The sequence below is a fragment of the Mauremys reevesii genome, linkage group 2, assembly GCF_016161935.1.
Source record: "Mauremys reevesii isolate NIE-2019 linkage group 2, ASM1616193v1, whole genome shotgun sequence".
Lineage (NCBI taxonomy): Eukaryota > Metazoa > Chordata > Testudines > Geoemydidae > Mauremys > Mauremys reevesii.
This window is the reverse complement of record NC_052624.1, coordinates 133125597-133146141: the sequence shown is the minus strand read 5'-3', so window position 1 is coordinate 133146141 and position 20545 is coordinate 133125597. Positions and strand designations below refer to the sequence as shown.

At 40.7% G+C, this 20545-nt stretch overlaps 1 protein-coding gene across 1 annotated transcript in view; it reads left to right on the top strand.

The window, feature by feature from the left end:
- Positions 1-20545, top strand: part of DNAH5 (dynein axonemal heavy chain 5) — a 284226-nt gene that overhangs the window by 102827 nt on the left and 160854 nt on the right. Inside the window, exons 10-17 of the mRNA XM_039526328.1 lie at positions 252-374; positions 2854-3069; positions 4786-4893; positions 5799-5884; positions 7008-7329; positions 12614-12820; positions 18186-18357; positions 19869-20014. Coding sequence (XP_039382262.1) covers positions 252-374; positions 2854-3069; positions 4786-4893; positions 5799-5884; positions 7008-7329; positions 12614-12820; positions 18186-18357; positions 19869-20014 — 1380 coding nt within the window. The remainder of the gene's footprint in view (positions 1-251; positions 375-2853; positions 3070-4785; positions 4894-5798; positions 5885-7007; positions 7330-12613; positions 12821-18185; positions 18358-19868; positions 20015-20545) is intronic.

The following is a 20545-nucleotide window of genomic DNA, read 5'->3' as shown; positions in this document are numbered from 1 at the left end:
GTTTGGCACATTTAAAGTTCTAGACTATCCCATCTCTTGGGTAGTGACTTCATCAGCAGCATTTTGGTTGGGGAATAGAATTGAGATTGGCCATTGGAGGTGAAACCATTTGTCTACACACCTGGCTGGAAGCTTTGACGCTTCATGTGCAGTCAGCCAGTAGCGAGTAAATGGGGGACATAAAATGAAATGAAAACAAAACATGTTAAATCTGACCTTTTCATAAGACTAGAAATTAATTTTATTCTTAGGTAACAAATCAGATGATAACAGCATGTAAAGCTTACATAACTAACAACAAGACTGCCACCATCTGGGACCAGCCTCAGGAAATAGTTATGGAGAAGCTGCAAGCAGCTATTAGACTTAAACAGGTAACCTTAAAGCTCAGTGTGTGATAAATGAAAGTGCAAAGAATGTGTGGCCTCAGGACTGGATTCTCCTGGGCCTGAAGGGTTGGGAGAGTGCCTCAGTGTTCTATTTCTAGAGTCTTCTGCCCTGTGTTCTGCAGGCAAAATACATCCACTGGATGATGTTGGTCCACTTAGCCTTCATAGTCCACTTGCAAGATCTCCACCCCACTCCCTTGTCTGACTGCTGGTGTAGAAAGACAGGTGGGGACGTGTTCTCCCATGAAGTCTGAGAACTGACTGACTCCTTTCATTCTTGGTGCATAAAGACTGTCTGACTGCTTCCTAATCAAGTATGCAAAAATGGCTATGGCATCTTGGGTCCTCTTCTCTACACCCTTTCCTTGCACCTATTCTAGCCCTGAAGTTGCATATAGTGAGCTCATGCTGTGGCAGTATTTTCCTTTGTCATCATATTCTGAGTCTTGGATACAGAGCCTGTTTTAAAGTCTCTCTCCAAGTGCACTAACTACTTCAGAGTAATTAAATACTAAATACTTTTCTTCAGAGAGAATCCCATATTGAAGTTTACACAGATTCTTACAAATGTTTCCAGCTGCCTTAGTCTTGTTGGTATTTGTGGTGTGTTCTCTGTCTCTGTCTAACAGTGACTGACATTAAAGAATTCATTGCATACAGAAAAGTGAAAGACAGTTCTCTAGTAAAACAGTGGGCCAAACTATGATCTCACTTTCCCTGAGAAAAATCTGGTGTAACTCCTTTTCCTTAATTGAAGTTCAGGTAAGGATTTAACCTGGGATAATTATAATTAGAATCTGGTGGCATATCTTCAATGGATAAAATTTCCCGTCCTAAAGTTGCACTACAAATTCCATACCTAGTTACCTAAATATAAGCTTTCATTTGCATGCTTAAATATGAGGTTAGCTCTAGGCACCTAGGCCGGGCATGTTGGTCAGTATAGCTAGAAAGAATAATGAAAGCAGGAAGGAAACTTTCCTCAACACCTAATTAGCTCCAGAAGAGATTATGGGTAAACTTTTGAAATACCTAAGTGACTTTTGAAAATGTACTTTGGGCTCTTAAATCACATAGGCACTTAAAATCTTAGAGTAAAATTTTCAACATAGATATTTTTAACACTGCAATATTTGGGATTTTTCTTGCCCTCTGAGTTTCTCCAGAAAGATGGTAGTCATGGCAAGGAGGCGGGGGCAGGGGGGATTGTTAGAGTGAATACATGGCAACCTAGTAACTTGGAGGAGCTGTTGAACTTAACCAGCTGCACACTGGAGATTTGCATACTGCCTATAGTCTAAGGTGGGGATTTTTCAAAAAATGCCTATTGGAATTTGGCAACCAACTCCTTCAAGCCCCTTTACAAAAAATCCAAGCCTTAATATCTAAATTAAATATTTTTCATTTACATATTGAAGATGCTTTCAGGGATTAATCTTAAAAAAGAGAGTTGAGTTACATACACTTAAGTCTAGGTCTGTACTTGGGTTAAAGATGGAATATTGCATTTTGAGAAGCACTGGCTTGGAATTGAAGTTCGATTCATGAATGTAGAGATAGATTATGAATCCCTTATTGTTCAAGGGCAAGCAAGCAATCTGGGCCAGGATTTTCAAAAGTGACTAGTGATTCTGGGTGCTGAACTTAAAACACTGTAACGGGGGTGGATTTTCAAGAAGTTCTCAGCATCCAACCTTAGAAAATGGTTTAAAGTGTTACAGGTTCAACACCCAGAATCACTAAGCACTTGTGAAAATCCTGGCTCTTCAGTAGTCCTTCAGACGAGAGTAATTGTATGCAACTTAAATGGGGCTACCAGTGAGAGAAACTATGTACCGGTGTTATTAAATTGTTCACTGTTTGACGCTTGACAGAACAGTTTTTTAAATTTGATTATAGTAAGGTTTGGTGCAGTCCACACAAGCCAGAATAAGTGTTTTTGTTGCAACAGAGCTGCACTCTAACTTTTACAGTGCTTTACTGTAGGAAATGATTTGGGAAAACTGAAGACACTGTTACTCAGCAGAACTATTTGGTTTGTACTCAGTTATATCTGCCCTTAATGATAAACCTTGCTCTAACTACTGTCCAACTAAGGGAAAGTGAATTGGGTTCTTTTTCTACATGTTAATTAAATTCCCACTTTTGAGTTCACTTGTATAGTGCCATTGAAGGCAATAGGGCTGTTTTGATGTAGCTAAGGATGTGATAAGTAAACTGAATATGCAAATATGAAGACATAATGAATGTGGAATCCCATGATACCATTTCTCAACCTAATTTTTCAGAGAAGACCTGCACTAAAGACTTGGTGTAGTGTAGACAAGTGATTACTTGATCAAATTTGCCCCCCCCCACCAGTTGATTAGAGATGGTGACTGTCTAGATAATTCTATTCTAGATTATGAAAATGAAATGTTTATGTTTATGTCTCTCATGTTTGTTCAATTTTGTTGTTTCCAAGGAATATCAAAATTGTTTTCACAAGACAAAAGAAAAACTAGAACAAAATCCAGCTGAAAGACAGTTTGATTTTAGTGAGATGTATATCTTTGGAAAATTTGAAACATTTCATCGACGTCTAGTTAAAATTATACATGTCTTCAGTACCATTACAACCTACTCAGTTCTGCAAGAATCAAAGATTGAAGGATTGGAAGTTATGGCAACAAAATATCAGGTACACACCAAGCAAATCTTGCCCGCTCACATCATTAGGCAGAGTTGGAATTAAAGCAACAAATGCAGGTGATGGACTATGGAGAAATTTAAAAAATAGGCTGTACTATTCTTACTGGGTACTAGTCCGTTCTCAAAGATGTATATTGTTGAATCTACTTGAATGCACAAGACTTTTATAGTCCATATAATTGCTGTTAAATAAGCATTTTCCATCAAAGGTTTAGAGAGAGGGATAAATGTGCAAAGAAGGAAGGGAGTATAAGCAAGAAAAGTTGGGGTGAAATAGGCAAAATATGCAAAACATGGATAAATGCAAGAGGTTAGGGCAGAGATACATGGATTCCTTATTTCCTTTCCTCACTATTCCTTTCACAGTCAAGTGCACAATGTCATGATTCTATCAGTATAAAAATGAAATTCATGGTATTTGAACATTGTGATGGGAGGTCACCTATTTAGGTTGTCTGGTGCTGATGTTTCACTGCTACAGCTTTGCCTTAAGATGAGTTGCCAGTAAAGAATTGTCTTGATAATGGTATTAGAGTAAAACTCCATGGACACACTCAAGAGCCATTGCACCACTGAAGCCCTGTGTTAAGAGCTTTATGCAGGCCCTCTGTTCAGGGGGAGAAAATTTATGCTTCATTCTGAAATAATACATGTCATATTAAGCTGTTGATGGTAAAAATCAAAGGCCAGTTAAAGAAAGGCCTGAAGGTCATTATGAGGCCATGCTGCTATTAAATGGTAGTAGCCTTATTTAAATTACTGAACTATGTGGCAGTGTCATAGGTATCCACTGTCTTGTGATTGGCTGAAACACTTGACAAGTAAAGGTTTCTGGAGTTCATTTACCAGTTGAATTGAACAGTATGAACACACGTAATCTTCTGTCATTTAGTTGCTATCTTAGATTTACTTTGTTCATGGAAGAAATTATTATAACAAGGGTTAAAAAAATCAGTATGTTTAGATTAAAATGTCTTCACAATGGTGAATCCATCTATGCCAATGAAAAATATGGGGCTGGACTTAAATGATAAGTGGAGCATGACAAGCAGCTAGCATGCCGAACTGTGGCTGATCAGCAGGAGTAAACCCAACTTTTAACAGGATTATCGGCTACTGGTGTCGGGGAGCCAACCAATCTGTGCTTCCGTTTGTTGCAGCAATGCTGGAACAGTGGGCAAGTAACAAATGCTAGGCTGTTCATGCAGTGGAATGTGATTCTGAATAGTCCTCTTTTCCTCACAGAATACATTGATTAAAGGAGAATACTACTTATGGTGTGTTTTTGTTAGAAATTTTACGTGAACTTTTGTTCCCTTTGTCTGATACACTCTGGTGCAAAGTAGTAGTATATTATATGGAAGTGTTGCACACTTGTATGAGAAAAAAAATTATTTATGGGTAACAAATATGTTTAAATGAGAAAATCACTAGGGTTTGAATTTTCTATCAGATTTACATTAAAACTTACAATAGGCGGGAGTGTTTTAAAGTGCAACTGCTGTGGTCTGTGTTGTAATTTTTTCCTTATCTGTCACTAAGATTGTTTTGTTTATGCATTTGAAAAATGGAAATTTTAATATCTGTAGTAGAAAACACAGAACACAACCTTGTAAAACCAACAGATGTAAGTAACTGAACATGACAGGTTGCTTGATAAGGCAACTGTATTCTGATATTTTGTTTTCTTTCAAAAATTGTTTAGAGCATTGTTGCCACCATGAAGAAAAAGGAGTACAACTTCTTAGATCAACGAAAGACAGATTTTGACCAGGACTATGAAGAGTTTTGCAAACAGACCAGTGACCTTCATGTAGGTTGCATAATTAAGTGCTTGGTGATTTTTTTATTTTGCTTGGTTTACTACTGTTAATTGATTGGAATGCCAAAAGGGGAAAGTGTCCATTTGAGGCAATATCAACTTGTGTATGCATGCTCTGATTTAATGGCTGGAGCACTTGGAGTGCTTTTGCTCATGGATCAAAAATACAAATTTCCATTTAGAATGAATGATTAATCTAATATCACTCCAATATCATACGGAACCTTTTTGGATTAACACTTCCTATCCATCCTGAGATTGATACAGCCTTTGGGAATGCTTAACTCTTGAGACTGTTTATAGGGGCTACACATTGCATTTAACTGTCTCCTGGTAAAACCAGCCTGATGCATAAAGGCCAACACACACATAGTATCCCAGTGCAGGGAATAGTAGAGGATGCTCACTTTTACAGAATTTAAGCACCCCTCCTCCCATTTCTCCCAGAAGAGAAGTTTCTACCTCTAATCCCCAAATGCAGGCTCTTAGGGGGCTGTATAATCCAGACAAACTGCACACACTAACCACTGGAGCCATGTAAAGCTGATGGGAGAACTAAGTTGCTATACTAAGCCAATATCCGTGTAAGAGCTTGACTTGGCTGCCTTGGAGAAGGAAAGCATTCCCTCAGATTAGAGTTGTTGACGTGGTTGAACAGCTGAGAAAACAAGAGCTTCTGTGGTCTCTGTAGCTACAGAGGGAACTGGAGAGGTAGATTGCTTTTCTGCTTTTTTCTTTTCACACAACGTCCAAAGTAGGATAAATGCAGCTGTTATCAGGTAAGTACTTTGTGTTCATATACAGTCTATGATAAACACACTGATGAATAGTACTTTGTATATTTAATATGTGCACTCCATAGAGCGCTCCTCAGTATAACCGTTTTCCTTCTCCAGAATCAGTTAAAGACCTTTATGGACATCACCTTTGAAAGGATTCCAACTACTGAAAGAGCTCTTAGTATGCTGAAGAAATTCGAAAGGTAAAGGGATATTTATAAATATATCTAGTATGCCCTAGAGCAGCATACCAGTTTTCTGCACATTAAGTCAAATATAACCTCTTTTGACAAAGAAAAAATGAAGAAATTGGCTATAAAATGCTTTTGTTCTTGTTGGACATAAATTGATACTCAAGTAATTATTTTAAGTACGTCTCTTCACCAATTCGGATAAAAAGAAAGGATCTACTTAGATTGCTTTAAAAGAAAAGCTGAACACTTCTGACAGTCTGCATAAGTAGAATTTATTTCTGGGCAGTTGCATGGCCACCACATTTGCGAGATCACCTGATCTTACTGACCTTAGATGACAGTGTAAACTTTATGTAAGGATAGTGGTTCTTGAATAATTTCTTAAGCTTTTTAGGGTCAAGCATATTTAACTTCTACATTGATTATAGACACTGGAAAGAAAAATCACTCAATTTTTGTTGTTGTTCTGTATCTCTAATGCAGTATCCAAAGTCTATTTATTGTTATCTGTCTTTAAGATTGAAATATAGCACAGGAACTGACTATCTGCATGTGGGCTGAAGGTTCTCTTTTGGATATTGAAATCTATTTGTTGTCATTGTATATCAAGATGTAGCATGCTCAATGTCTCATTGCCATGGTTAGCTGTGCTATCAATAGCTGAAGATGGGCTATCAGTACTACTTTCAATCATTTAATGGCAGAATGACGGGCAAGCTCAGTCTGTACTGTCACAGTTTTTCTGCCCTTCTGTATAACTGAGTTCCTGTATTTCATGCCATTGGTGGGGTCAGGGTTGTGTTACTACTTGTTGAAAACCATGTGAGCTTACACTTGAAGATAGCACTAGTGAGATTCTCTTTATATGGGTGATAGAAGGATATTTCTAGGCTTATTTAGAAACACTTTCTGTTACACTGTCTAAACCTGGCCTAGTTTCTGGTTGTAGGAATGTATTTTGGAAGGTGTTGCTGAATGTCAGGCTGAGAATGCATTTGTCCTCCACAGAGCATACAAAAGTGTGTAAAAATGATCGTACATTCAAACTGAAAACTAGAAGAGCCCCCTAATCACTAAAGTCTTGTGGCAAATTTTCCAATGATCATCCTTGTTTTTTGTTTTTTTTTATCAGATTAGAAATTCCCAGTCTTGGCATTGATGAAAAATACCAGAAAATCCTTCAGAACTATGGTCATGACATTGAGATGGTCTCTAAGCTGTACACTAAGCAGAAAAATGACCCTCCTTTGGCTCGTAACCTACCTCCAATAGCTGGTAAGATCTTGTGGGCACGCCAACTCTTCCACAGGATCCAGGAACCAATGGACCTCTTCCAACAGCATCCCACTGTTCTGCAGACAGGAGAAGCCAAGCGCATAGTCCGCAACTACAACAAAGTGGCAAAAGTCCTCTTGGAGTTTGAGGTTATTTATCACAGGGGATGGCTTCAGCAGGTAAAATATTTCACTTGCTGATGTGACGGTGAAAATTGAATTGTTTTTAGTATTTTTGCAGCTGTGTTAATGCCTAGGGACCTACAGTGTTAGAAGCTGTATAAACATGGGATAAGTGGATTGCCGTGGTATAAGAAGTCCTTAACTGGCAGAGTACTGGTATAGGTAGCTACTGTACCTTCTCCTGCAGCTCCCAGCATGGGGGTAAAAATTGTGTGGGAGAGGGAATGACCAGAGTGTTACTGTGCTTTGGCTATTTTCCACTGGCAGATGTCCTCTTGGAGTTCATGGCCAACAGCTGAACTTTAGAGCACTTCCTAGGCTGCTTTAAAGTGTCATGGGATGGGGCCGGCATAGAACTTAAACCATAATCAAGGCACAGGCCCTCATACTCTGCTGTGTCCCACAGATTGTTTTCTGAAGAGAATCTGGCCAACTTTCCTGTTGAAGTGCCTAGCTCAAAATGAAACATGTCCCTAGCTCAGGCAGCATACTATGCACTACAGGCAAATTCTATCCTTACTGTTCATAGCAGCATCAGGGGGCTGGCGGCATTACTGTGCTGGCAGATCATACTTGTTTGAAGCCACAGAGGGTGGATGGATATGGACTAGACTGCCATCTCAGTGCTTGAGAACAAGGCTAAGCTCCTTTGCTGCTGTAGGAGCACTTGTGATGATAAAAGCTTCCTACATGCTCTCTTCTTAGTACACCCACTTGACAAGGTATGATTTTCCTCTATAGAAATAGGGATTTGATGGACACTTAGAAATATTCACTGCTCATCAGTGACTGCTGAATGACTTATTGAGTTTCAAGCTGGTGGTAACATATGTGGCCTGGCTGACATGTTGCAAAGCTTTAGAGATACTAGAGGGACTTGTCTTTACCATTACATCCTACCATGAGAGCTCTAGAGTTGGTTTCTGTACTTGTTCTCCAGATGGCCTGTCCAGTAGTTATTGGGAACATAACAGAAACACTCCTCTGTGCTGCTAGCAACTCCTTGCATAGACCACTTTGGCCATTCCAGAGATTAGTCACTAACTAGATCTATTCTGTCTCTAATTTTTGCTAAAAGAGTGTTACCTTGTCCATCTCCCTCTTTCTGCAGTAAGATAGTTACCATCATGATCTCTTGTTGTGTTGTCAGTCTAGTTCTGTTCAACATACATTGGTGATGAAGGAATTTGGACATTAAAAGTAAGTTTACAGCAATACTGGGCTTGTGTGTTTATGTTAGTACAGGAGGGGAAGAGGCATAAGAGATACTTCATGGAGAAGTGTTTAAAAAAATTAAGTGAAAAACACATAATAAATGCACAAGGAAAAGGATTGTACCACCCCAACTATTGTGGAGGGGATAATGAATCTCTTAACAGAAATGTGGGAACTCCAGAATTTCTTTGTGGGAAAGTTGTGCTGCCTTATTTGCACAATGAATGTTATGGAACAGTAACATCTTGAGTAATGTACAGTCATATTAGCTGAATTATTATTAATGAACTTGCAAGATGTGAAATGACTTGACAGCTTCCTGAGATAATGAATTATTGCAGATGTGTTCAATGTGCCATTGCATTGAATTTGTGAGCAGCCTCTATAAGTGTGTTTTGGCCCTTGAAATATGGTGAAAAGCTCTCCTACATATCTGATTGGAAAGTAAAATATTGTGCCCAAGATGAGATAAATCACATGGCAGAGTATTGCTTAGGCAGCCATTATCTACAACTTTTGAACTGATAATGATGATCAAGGGGGAGATAATAATGAGGAATGGACATACAACAGCATAGTTATGGCTGAGACATAGCAGCAGCAGGTAGTTCAGGTTGGTATTATTTCCCATTCAAGGCAAGAAGCTGTGTTCTACTTACCCCCAAATAACTAAAAATACAGATTTGTCATTTTGTAAAATGTTATTAAATTTGTAAGCACCTAGAGCAGGGGTCGGTAACCTTTCAAAGAAGAGCTATTTTTTTGTTTTTGTCTTTGACCAAAATATTTCGAGAGCCACATCACATGCAAAGCTACTTGTAGAGTTAGAATTTATCAACCAATAATAATTGAACATATTAAAGTTATTACTACTCACCAATACTTTTAATGCAACTTCTGCCATTTGAATATGAATATAAGCAGGAGCGGGCTCTGGGCTGGGGCAGGGGATTGGGGTGCAGGAGGAGGTGTGGGGTTGGGGAGGGAGTTTGGATGCAGGAGGGGGTTCTGACCTGGGGCAGGGGGTTGAGGTATGGGACGGGGTGCGAGGTGCAGGCTCTGGCAAGGAGGCGCTTACCACAGGTAAGGTCCTGGAAGTGGCTGGCTGCTGGTACGTCTCTGCGAGCCACTGGCGGGGGAGGAGAGACGGCTCTGCACGTTGCCCCCCACCCCCAGCACCGTCTTCAAAGCTCCCATTGGCCGGAAACCGGCTAATGGGAGCTGCGGGGGCACTGCTTATAGGCATGGGCAGCGCACGGAAACCTGCTGTCCTCTCCCCCAAGGGGCGCACAGAGACATACCAGCAGCCGGCTGCTTCTGGGACCTGGGGCCAAAACCTCTTGCATGGGGCCAGAGCCCTGCTGTGCCACCTGACGGGAGCCATCTGTGGTAAGCACCTCCCAGCCAGAGCCTGCACCTCGCACCCCCTCAAAAAATGGCTGCCTACAAGGGGGCAGCCAAAGAGCCACATGCAGCTTCGGCCCCCTGACCTAGAGGATAATAGTGTTAGAAGTAATAGCCAGCATGGATTTGTCAAGAACAAATCATGCCAAGCCAACCTAATTTCCTTTTTTGACGCAGTTACTAGTGAACGGGGCAAGCAGAAGATATGATATAGCTTGATTTCAGTAAGGCTTTTGACATAGTTATATGTGACATTCTCATAGACTAGGAAAATGTGGCCTAGATGAAATTATTATAATGTAGGTTTGCAACTTGTTGAAAAACTATTAAAAAAAAAAAGTTGAGTGATTTGCTGCCACACTGGGAGAACGAATCTAGTGGGGTCCTGCAAGCGTCTGTCCAGAGTCCAGTACTATTCAGTCATTTCAATAGTGACTTGGATAATGGATTGGAGAGTATGTTTATAAAACCTATGGATGACAGCAAGCTGGGAGATGTTGCAATCACTCTGGAGGACAGGATTAAACTTCCAAAGAACCTTGACAAACTGGAAAATTGATCTGAAATCAACAATAAGGGTAGTTAAGCACTGGAAAAGCCTTCGAAGAGAGGTTGTGGAATCTCTATCACTGGAGGTTTTTAGGAACAGGTTAGACAAACACCTGTGAGGGATGGTCTAGGAATACTTGATCTTGCTTCAGTGCAGGGGGCTGGACAATGTGATCTCTTAGGCCTGGTCCACACTGGGGGGAAGTGTCAAGGTAAGATACGCAACTTCAGCTACGGGAATACCATAGCTGAAGTCGAAGTATCTTATCCCGACTTACCTCCCGTCCTCACCGCTCGGGATCGACGTCCGCGGCTTCCCTGTCGACTCTGCTACTGCAACTCGCTCTGGTGGAGTTCCGGAGTCGACGGGAGCGCGTTTGGGGATCGATATATCGCGTCTAGATGAGACGCGATATATCGATCCCCGCAAAATCGATCACTACCCGCCGATTCGGCGGGTAGTCTGGACGTACCCCTAGAGTCCTTTTCAGCCCTACATTTCTATGGTCTTGGGAGGTTCTCCATTCTATTTGTGACACTACTTTCTTCATAGCTCTGATCTGTGTTGCTGCATTAATTTTCATGTTTGTGGCCTGCCTGATTAATTTAGGTGGAATAAAGGTTCCCAAAGAGCTAAAGGTGTTAACATAACCCAGTTACAGTTGAATGTTAAACAGTTTTAAACAAGGTTTGGAGTTTGGTATATAGTGACCATAGCCTGCTTAGTACCATAGCAAACACACCATTAAAAGCTTTTAAACCTCTTATTGAAGATACAGAAAAGAAGTGCTGGTGGGAGTGGGGGTGGGGGAAAGGGGATGGGAGAAGGGCTTATTAAAGTATTAAGTAAGGCTTTTATTTTAACAGCATTTTTTGTTTCCATTTTTTAGCTGGAGAATTTTTAGAAGGAAATCCCCCTTGTCGGACAGTTTGTTTTTATTGTATTATAGCTAGTAATAGCTGGCCTTTTTGGCGAAAAGAGAAGTTAGTTGAGCTGGGCGGGAGCTGTTATTGCGGCTGCTAAACTTGGATTCCATTTCCTAAAAAGACAAACACGCACAAAAGAGAAGAGAAAAGAATAGCAAAGCTAGAAAATGCAGCTCTGTCTTTTTCTTGTTGACTAGTACTTGTAAACTTACTGAGAAAACACAGGCACAGCATATTGTTTTGTTAGCAGGCTGTTTAGGGCACTGTTTTTAGGTGTGCAGGCTCACAGCAGTGTTGCAAAATATATAGCTTTGGCCAGCTAAGCCCAACTCTTATTAAACAGAAAGCAAAAGAAGAGAGCTAGGAAAGAAAAGAAATAAGGTAGAAAAGGATAGGGGAGATAAAGTCTCAGAACCCACATGGTGGTCAGGATTCAGCTGGAGCTAGAAGAGGTGGCAATGTCATCTGGGCTCCCCCCACCATTTTTTTGCCCAGATTGGTCAGGACACGTCTTCGTATCAGGATGATGAAGGCTGGGGTCCCAGGAGACAGAGGAAGTGGCAGTCATGATGGTGAAGCTAGCTCCAGAAGCCAATTTGTCCCCCAAAGGTTTTTTTTTTTAAATGACCGTAAAAAGGAGGGATAGGTAGAATAGCCCATTTCCTTGCTGTTTTGTTACTAATTAGTCCTAATTTCTGACACACCAGTTTTTGTTTATAAATTTTTGGTCCTTAACTTTTTTTGTTCACCAGGCATGATGTTAACAGTCCTTAAGTGGTATTAGTGAAACCCTTCTTGTTTAAATTAATTTAGTTTTTTGGGTTTCTTTACCTTTTTTGAAACAATTTTATATAATAGGTCATTGTGACAATTCATGCATCATTACCCACTTTTTACAGTTGAGCTCACAATTAGGATAAACTTGTAGGCCCAAGTATTACAACGGGCCCAAAATTCAGAAGAAAATATAGGTAGTTACTTAGCTTCGCAGGAAGGCAGTTTTTCACTCTAATCTACATGGAGGTGATATTAAGCTTAGATTCAGACTGTATCAGATTTGAGTATTAGTTTGTTTCCACTAGCACTTTTGTAATTCAGACTTTATGTGTATATTTGAATCCAAATTCAGAGCATAGTATTGACTTGGTTGTGATTATTTGGCAAGACTGTTTCTTGTTTCCTGCAGATTGAAATAACAAAAACAGGGCTTCAGGCATCCCTGTTGGTGAAGGCTCCAGAGACAGGAGAATTATTTGTGAATTTTGACCCTCAGATATTGACTTTAATTCGGGAAACAGAGTGCATGGCTCACATGCACCTTGAAATCCCGCCCTTCGCCATTGCTCTACAGCAAAAGCAAGACTCATACAAGAAGAATTTCAATCAACTGCAGGTAGGTTTATTTTATTCGTATAGATCTGCATAGAGCTATTGAAATCTCCAATAATTTCATGAAAGATAAAAATACTATCTTATTTAAACATTGAAAATGAACAAATTCAGACTACTATGCACCAGGAAAGTAATTAAGGTGGGAAAAGGACTTGACAGTTCACCTCCATCTTTTTCATGCAATTTTTTAGGTGCTACTATGACTTTGTCCTTAAACATAACCTCTAGGAGGCATGGCAGTGTGGAAGGAAGGCACACTGAGGTCTAGAAGTTTGGAGGGGTGGAAACAGTTCCTAAGTAATATAACCTTATTGATGTATGAGTTCAGGCAAAACAGTTGATATTTCTCAAACACAACTGTGGTTCAGCTTTGAGCACAATCTGGATAGGGGACAGCAATGAGGCATGCCGACCCAGCAGTTGCCCCTAAGGCCTGGTCTACACTAGCGGGGGGGTGGGGGTCGATGTAAGATACGGAACTTCAGCTACGGGAATACCGTAGCTGAAGTTGACGTATCTTATTTCAACTTACCTCTCATCCTCATGGCGCAGGATCGATGGCCACGGCTCCCCTGTTGACTCTGCTACTGCTGCTCGCTCTGGTGGAGTTCTGGAGTTGATGGGAGTGTGTTCGGGGATCGATATATCGTGTCTAGATGAGACGCGATATATGGATCCCCGATAAATCGATCACTACCCACCGATATGGCGGGTAGTCTGGACATACCCTAAAAGTATTGTGCCTTGGATAGGCACAAAGAGTCCAGTAACTAGGCAGTGCAGCTGCCAAGTGCAGCATTACACTTGGTGTACTTTTTGGGCCTGCTGTGCTAGAAGATGCAGAGAGAAGTTGGATCTTTGGTTTCTCCCCTTGTCTCTTAATTTCCTTTTTGGAATTTACCTGTCATCAGCAGTGATACAAGCCAGCAGCAATCATTAGGCTCAAAAGAATGTGACCAAGGATGGAAGATGGCTGGTGGGGAAATCTCATGATTTTACTGCAAGCTCTTGGATCAGGGATTCTCATTTTCTCTGGGTATGTCTACAGTGCAATAAAAGACCCATGCCATGGCTGCAGCTGGCCTGGCTCACAGGGCTGGGAGTGGGGAGGGTTTCAGAGCCCAGGTTCCAGCCCGAGCCCCAACATTTACACTGCTATTTTTAGTCCTGCAGCCCGAGTCTGAGCTCTGAGACTCAATGCCATGGGTTTTTTATTGAAGTGTAGACATACCCTTTTTGTATAGCACCTAGTCCTAACTGGAGTCTTTGCGTGCTACTGCAATACGAATATATAATTATAAGCTTTTTTAACTCATCTCCTTCAGCTCACCCCCCCTCTTGTTGCTCCTTTTCTTCATAATTATTTTCTCATATGGGCACTGTAATGATTGCTTGATGCTTTTTCAGTACTTTGAAGCTGTCAAATGTTTCATACTATGACAAATCTCAAAAAATATTCTGAAACTTTATGGTTGGGTTGTGAGAGCCAGTTGTCACTGGGGCGTGAGGAAGGGGTTTCAGTAAAAAGCTTATGCCTAGACTGTTTTTATCTCCATCATTCTTCTAGAGACCCATTGGTCTGGCTCTGAGCAGAGACGGTCAAAGCTGACTTTTAGCTACTGTTAATAGACTGGGGTTCAGGAGAGGAAGCAAGTCCTGGAGAAAACTTCATTGGCTTAATATGCTGATTTCAAAGAATGATGCGGAGGTGCTCTGGTCCACTTCAAGAAAGAGCCTTGTGACTCTGCTGAGATTCCCGTATAATAAAACAGAGGAAAGGAGGCCTGTTTCTGACCATTCTTGTTTCGCCATGCTGGGAAACAGAAGTCAGTGTTCTGGGAATGCAGGATCCCCTTTCTTGGAAATAGAGCTTGAGGGGGGTCATGTTTTCATGACTGAGAAGGAACTCTTGGCGAGTAAAACTTGTGGAGAGTTCAGGAAGAGGCCTATAGATTGGTTCCTACTCAAAACTTTTGGATTTCAAGAAACTCAAACAGATTAGATCACTTATCAATTTAAACAACTGGTTTGGACTTATTATAAACCAGGGTGTTTATAGAATACCATTTCAATCTTTGTCCTCCTTTATATATACATTTCAGTGGTGGGCAGTGGCATCCTGTCATGCTGTTTTGTGTGGTAAGATCACACGGTAGTGAAACAAGTATATTTCAAACTAAATGTTTGTAGCCTCTGGATATCTTTATATCAAATTTCCAGGTATATTCACAGATTTGTTAAAAACATATTCTGCTAACTCCGTTTAAACTTAAAACTGCATCAACAGTTGTCAGAATGTCTTCATATAATGTCTTTTGACTGGGATGTTAAAAGATGGCCTTTCTTTAAAAAAATTAGAAGTATTGGCTTTGGCTCTCAAAAATATTAAAAATTCTGACTACTAATTTACTTGTATTATCATTTAGGTCCCATGAAAAGGTATTGCAGAAAAAAGACTTTAACACCAATATCAGATCCATATATAGACTTGACCCCCTGACCCACCAAAACTAAACCTACTTCTTACAATTTACCAACTTTTTTAGCATTTAATGTCCAAACTACTTAATACAGCAAACACTGATTTTTCAAAAAGGCTCCAGAGATAATCCTGGCAATTACAGCCTGTTAAGCCTAACTTCAGTACCAGGCAAGTTGGTTGAAACTATAGTAAAGGACAGAATTATCAGATACATGGATGATGAACACAATATGTTGGGGAAGAGTCAACATGGCTTTTGTAAAGGGAAATCATGCCTCACCTATTGATTAGGATTCCTTTAGAGTGTCAAAAAGCATGTGCACAGGGTGATGCAGTGCATATAGTGTACTTGGACTTTCAGATAGCCTTCGACAAGGTCCCTCATCAAAGGCTCTTAAGCAAAGTAAGGAGTCATGGGATAAGAGAGAGGGTCCTCCCAGGGATCAGTAACTGGATAAAAGATGGGAAACAAAGGTAGGAATAAATGGTAAGTTTTCACACTGGAGAGAGGTAAATAACACAGCTTCCCAGGATCTGCCCTGGGACCTGTGCTATTCAACATGTTCATGCTCAATGTGCAGCAGCAGTCAAAAAAGGTAACAGAATGTTAGGAACCATTAGGCAAGGGATAGATAATAAGAAATAAAATATAATGCCACGATCTAAATCCATGATACACCCACACCGTGAATACTGCTTGCTGTTCTGGTCACCCCATCTGTTACAGTGTATGCACATCCCGTTCCCCTTTGAGGTGGATCGTGGGTGTCATGGCACTGCAGTTACAGTCTACCAGACTGTCCTGGGATTCAAGATACTTTGGCTCAATGGCCAGAGTGAAAGTGGCTATGCTGGCGTTCAGGGCTGCATGGCCTAATGACCCGAAACAAAGTGGCGGCCCTCGAGTGCTGGGCTGCATGGCCTAGTGGCCAGGGTCAGGGGCCGCCACCCGGGCGGGGGGTGACACCCGGGGTAGGGGGACCCGGGCCCTCCCTACTTCACTAGGTCCCTGCCCAGGGTCCTGCCAGTGGCAAGTGTGTCCACCAGCCAGTCAGCAAGGATCCTGCTGCAACACACTGACTCTGCTTTAAGGGGCTTACAACTGACTCGCTCCCCCTCCCTGGGACACTTCTTACCCTGTTTCCTGAAGTCGTGGTCTGTTTGATGTTGAGGTCTCTGGGCTCTTTGGTGCAGGTAATTCTCTAAGACTCTGACTGCAGCTGGTTAGCTGTAGGCAACAGGTCTCCCATCTGGTTCTCGAGATCTCTGGCTCCCGCAGGCAAGGGCTATAGCGGCTCTTGGGCTGGAGCTTCCACCAAGCATCCTTCCTCTTTGGCACTCATCCCAGACTGAGCTGAGCTGTTCTCCTTTATACTAGCACAGCAGTTGGAGCATGCCCAGCATGGTCTGAGGGTGGGATTAACCCTTTCTTGCTAGTGTGGGGTACGCACAGCCTGTCACACCATCTCAAAAAAGATGTATTAGAATTGGAAAAAGTACAGAGAAGGGCACAAAATGATTAGGGATATGGAACAGCTTCCATATGAGGAGAGATTAAATTCTGGGACTGGTCAGCTTAGCAAAGAGATGACTGATGGGAGGATATGATACAGGTCTATAAAATCATGAATAGTGTGGAGAAAGTGAATAAAGAAGTGTTATTTACCCCTTAGCATAACACAAGAACCAGGGGTCACCCAAGGAAATTAATAGACAGCAGATTTAAAGGAAGGAAGTACTTCTTCACACAATGCTCAGTCAACCCGTGGAACTCATTGTTGGGAAATGTAGTGAAAGGCAAAACTATAACTGGGATAAAAAAAGAATTAGATAAGTTCATGGAGGATACGTCCATCAATGGCTATTAGCCCAGATAGTCAGAGATGCAATCTCGTGCTCTGGGTGTCCATAAACTTCTGGCTGCCAGAAGCTGGGACTGGATGACATGTCAAAATTGCTTTGTTCTATTGATTCCCTCTGAAACATCTGGCACTGACCACTGCTGGAAGACAGGATATACGGTTAGACGGACTATTGGTCTGACTCAGGATAGCCATTGGTAGTTCATGTTAAAGTGTTCCTTTGTGTTAGAATGCTGCACCCATCCACACTTGGCTGCAGTATCTTGGCCTGAGACCAAAACTGAAAAAAGTAACCTTAAATTTTGGATGCCCAGTTTGAGTCATCTGAGACCTAATATTTCACAGGTGTGGATCCACTTGGCACTACAATTGCTTTAGGTTAGTTTGCAGATACTCACTCACCTGTGGAAAAATTAGGCTTTAGGAGAGTTAAGGTGGGTACCCAAAGCTAAAGGGTGTCTTTTAGAACTTGTCCCTAGGTGGTGTACTAGGCTCTGAGAACTAGACATGTATCCCGTCATTGTACTAAATGGCACTGTTGGAAGTGCTGTCTACTAGATTAAATATAAGAGGCCCTGATCAATATGTTCAAGATAACATTTTGTTTTCAGGAAGGATGTTAATTTTGTTATCCTAGCCGAATTTTAATTCGGATTAGACAGTGACACTGAGGTCCCCTCAAAGCTTCATTTAAGTTAGTTCTTCTCTTCCCTTTGTTCCAATTATGTTGTGCAGTGGTGGCAGTGCATTTCAGTGATCAAGTGTTCGTGGTATTTTTTTGTAGGAGACTTTAGGATTCTTAAGGATTAGTAGTGTCATTAAAAATATAGCGTTAAAGCCAATGTGAAAAGAATCAAATGTTTCATTGTTTCAAAAATACTTTTTATAAAATGGAAAATAATAAAAACCTGACTTTATGATGAGTGGAACTTTGTTTTTAATTAACTAGATGCAAATATCAGCATAGCAAAAGGTTTGCATCGTGCTTGTTAATTGGTGTTCTTACCCTCCATTTATTTCAGATGATGCTGGCAGAATATAAGAGAATTAAATCAAAAATACAAACACCCATTGATCAACTAATGGCTCCTCACTTAGCTAATGTAGATGATGCTATCCAGCCTGGTTTAACTTCACTAAACTGGACCTCCTTGAACACTGAAAAATACATAAATAATATTTTTGGCAAACTAGGTAAGCATGCTTGTAGTGAATCAGTATTCTTCCACTAAACTCTGAGTTGTTTGCTTCAGTCCAGATATACGGTCCAATGTTAAGTGCAACATTCATTTTTATTATACAAATTATGCTGTTGCATAAATTAAAACACCAAAATTCTCACCTGTAATGTACTGTAATGCTTATTCACCCCACGGGAGCCAAATTCTGAGCTGCCTTAAATTCAGTTCAATCTCACTGACTTCCCTGGGATCACAGTGGGGCTGTATGGGGTATACACCAATATTGCTGCCATGCCAATACTTGAAGAAAATAAGAGGGAAAGGGGCAAACTCTATCAAACTTCACCATTGTGATTTTCTCCTCCACTTCCCCAGCAGCTCCCACATATCAATCTCTACCTTGTCTGGGCTTCTCTGCACCTTTACCTAAAGGTCCTCTTATGTTGTCACTGAACAACTTCTTATCTTTCTGAGTTTGCATTTTTTTCTAAAACTCTTGTAAATCCACTAATACATAAGCTGCCATCCAGGGCTCCAGTGCCTTTTGAATTTTTAGCATGTGCTGTCATACTGGGACAAGCAAAAATAAACTCCCCAGGCCTCACAAAACTAAAAAAACCCCCAAAAAACTGAAAAGAGAATACAAATAACATTGTATGGCATTCACCTTCGTCTGCAACAGCCTGGGAGAAGAGATGGGTTTTGTAGCCTGTCCCAAAGGTCAACAGATCTGGCTTACTTCAGATCCATTTAGTGCCAAAGATACCTACATCCCATCCAAAAGTTCCTTCATCTCTAATTACTAAAATTACTTATATCAGGAAAAAATACAGGAAATGGTGCTTAACATGACTCACAAAGTGAATCCTGCAACATTAAGTTACCTATCCATAAATGACCTGGGTCCCTGATTGTGGCTGTTTGTCACATATTGTACTCCACTGTTAATTCATGTCAGATCCAGGTATGCTGAGCTTTGAGCAGTCACTTAAGCTCTCTCAACTGAAACATCTAGAAGAAAAAAAAAACCTGTGTAGATAATGCTTGCAAGCTTCTTCGAAGTTAAAAAATGTTATTTAAGTGCAGGGTGGTATACCTTGTCAAAATGTTTTAATATTAGTTTGGATATATGGACAGTCAGTAAATTAATTGGTATAAAGGAAAAAACTTGCTTGCTTGTTGCCGCTCATAAGTGGCAAATTTCTTAATTGCAAATTCTGAGTTTTTGAGTAGTAGGTAGTGAAACTGGGGCCAGATTTTGCTTCACATTGTCTGTTGCACACCTGCTAAAATGGTAGTTCTTAGAAAAACTTTATTTCATTAATTCATAAGCCTTACTCCTCAAGTCATAACACTTAAAATGAAAGAAAAATTGATGTAGTCTAATGTAATCAGTCCAAATATATCAGCATGTTGAGGACAAAAGCATGAGAAAAGAATTAGGTGGGGCTTTATAACAAATACCATCTCCTCCCTTTGAATCTCTTTTGGATTTTTTTTTTGTATGATCTTTTGTTTGGAAAGCTGAGCTGGAGCTGCTGCTTGATCGAGTGAATGATCTGATAGAATTTCGTATTGATGCTGTTCTACAAGAAATGAGCAGTGTGCCGCTTTGTGAACTGCCAGAAGATGAACCACTTACCTGTGAGGAATTTCTCCAAATGACTAAGGTTATGAGACTTACTCTTCTAAAAATATGTTTAGTTACTCTACATTGAAGTATGTGCTTGCTTAGTGAGTGTGACATGCTTTTCATTAGACATAAACACTGCACTAATGATTTAAATTACTGAAGTAATTTGATAATGAGAATGACTAAAAATGTCCCAGTTCTCCGAGAGTGACATGTTTAAAATGCACAAATGTAGGAAAAGCACAAATGTTTCAATTATGAGGTGGCTTGTTGAGCTTCCAGTGTCAGACAGGCTATTGTAGTTACTCCTTGTCCTGTTTTATACCAATTAACTTAATTTGAAGATCTGACATTCACCCTTTTTCCTTTCACTGTCTTAGAGGTCTGACACTTGTCATGACATGGTTTCTTTGAAGCAAAAAGGGTTGGAGGTGCCTGTGAACATGCTTTGGCTGACCGGAGGGGTCAGCTCTCAACTGCTCTGGAAAGTAATACTATGGAGATGGTTGGGAATTTGCAGGGTTTTTTTTTCTCCCCATGGCCTCCTGAGCTGATCGGGATAGAGGGG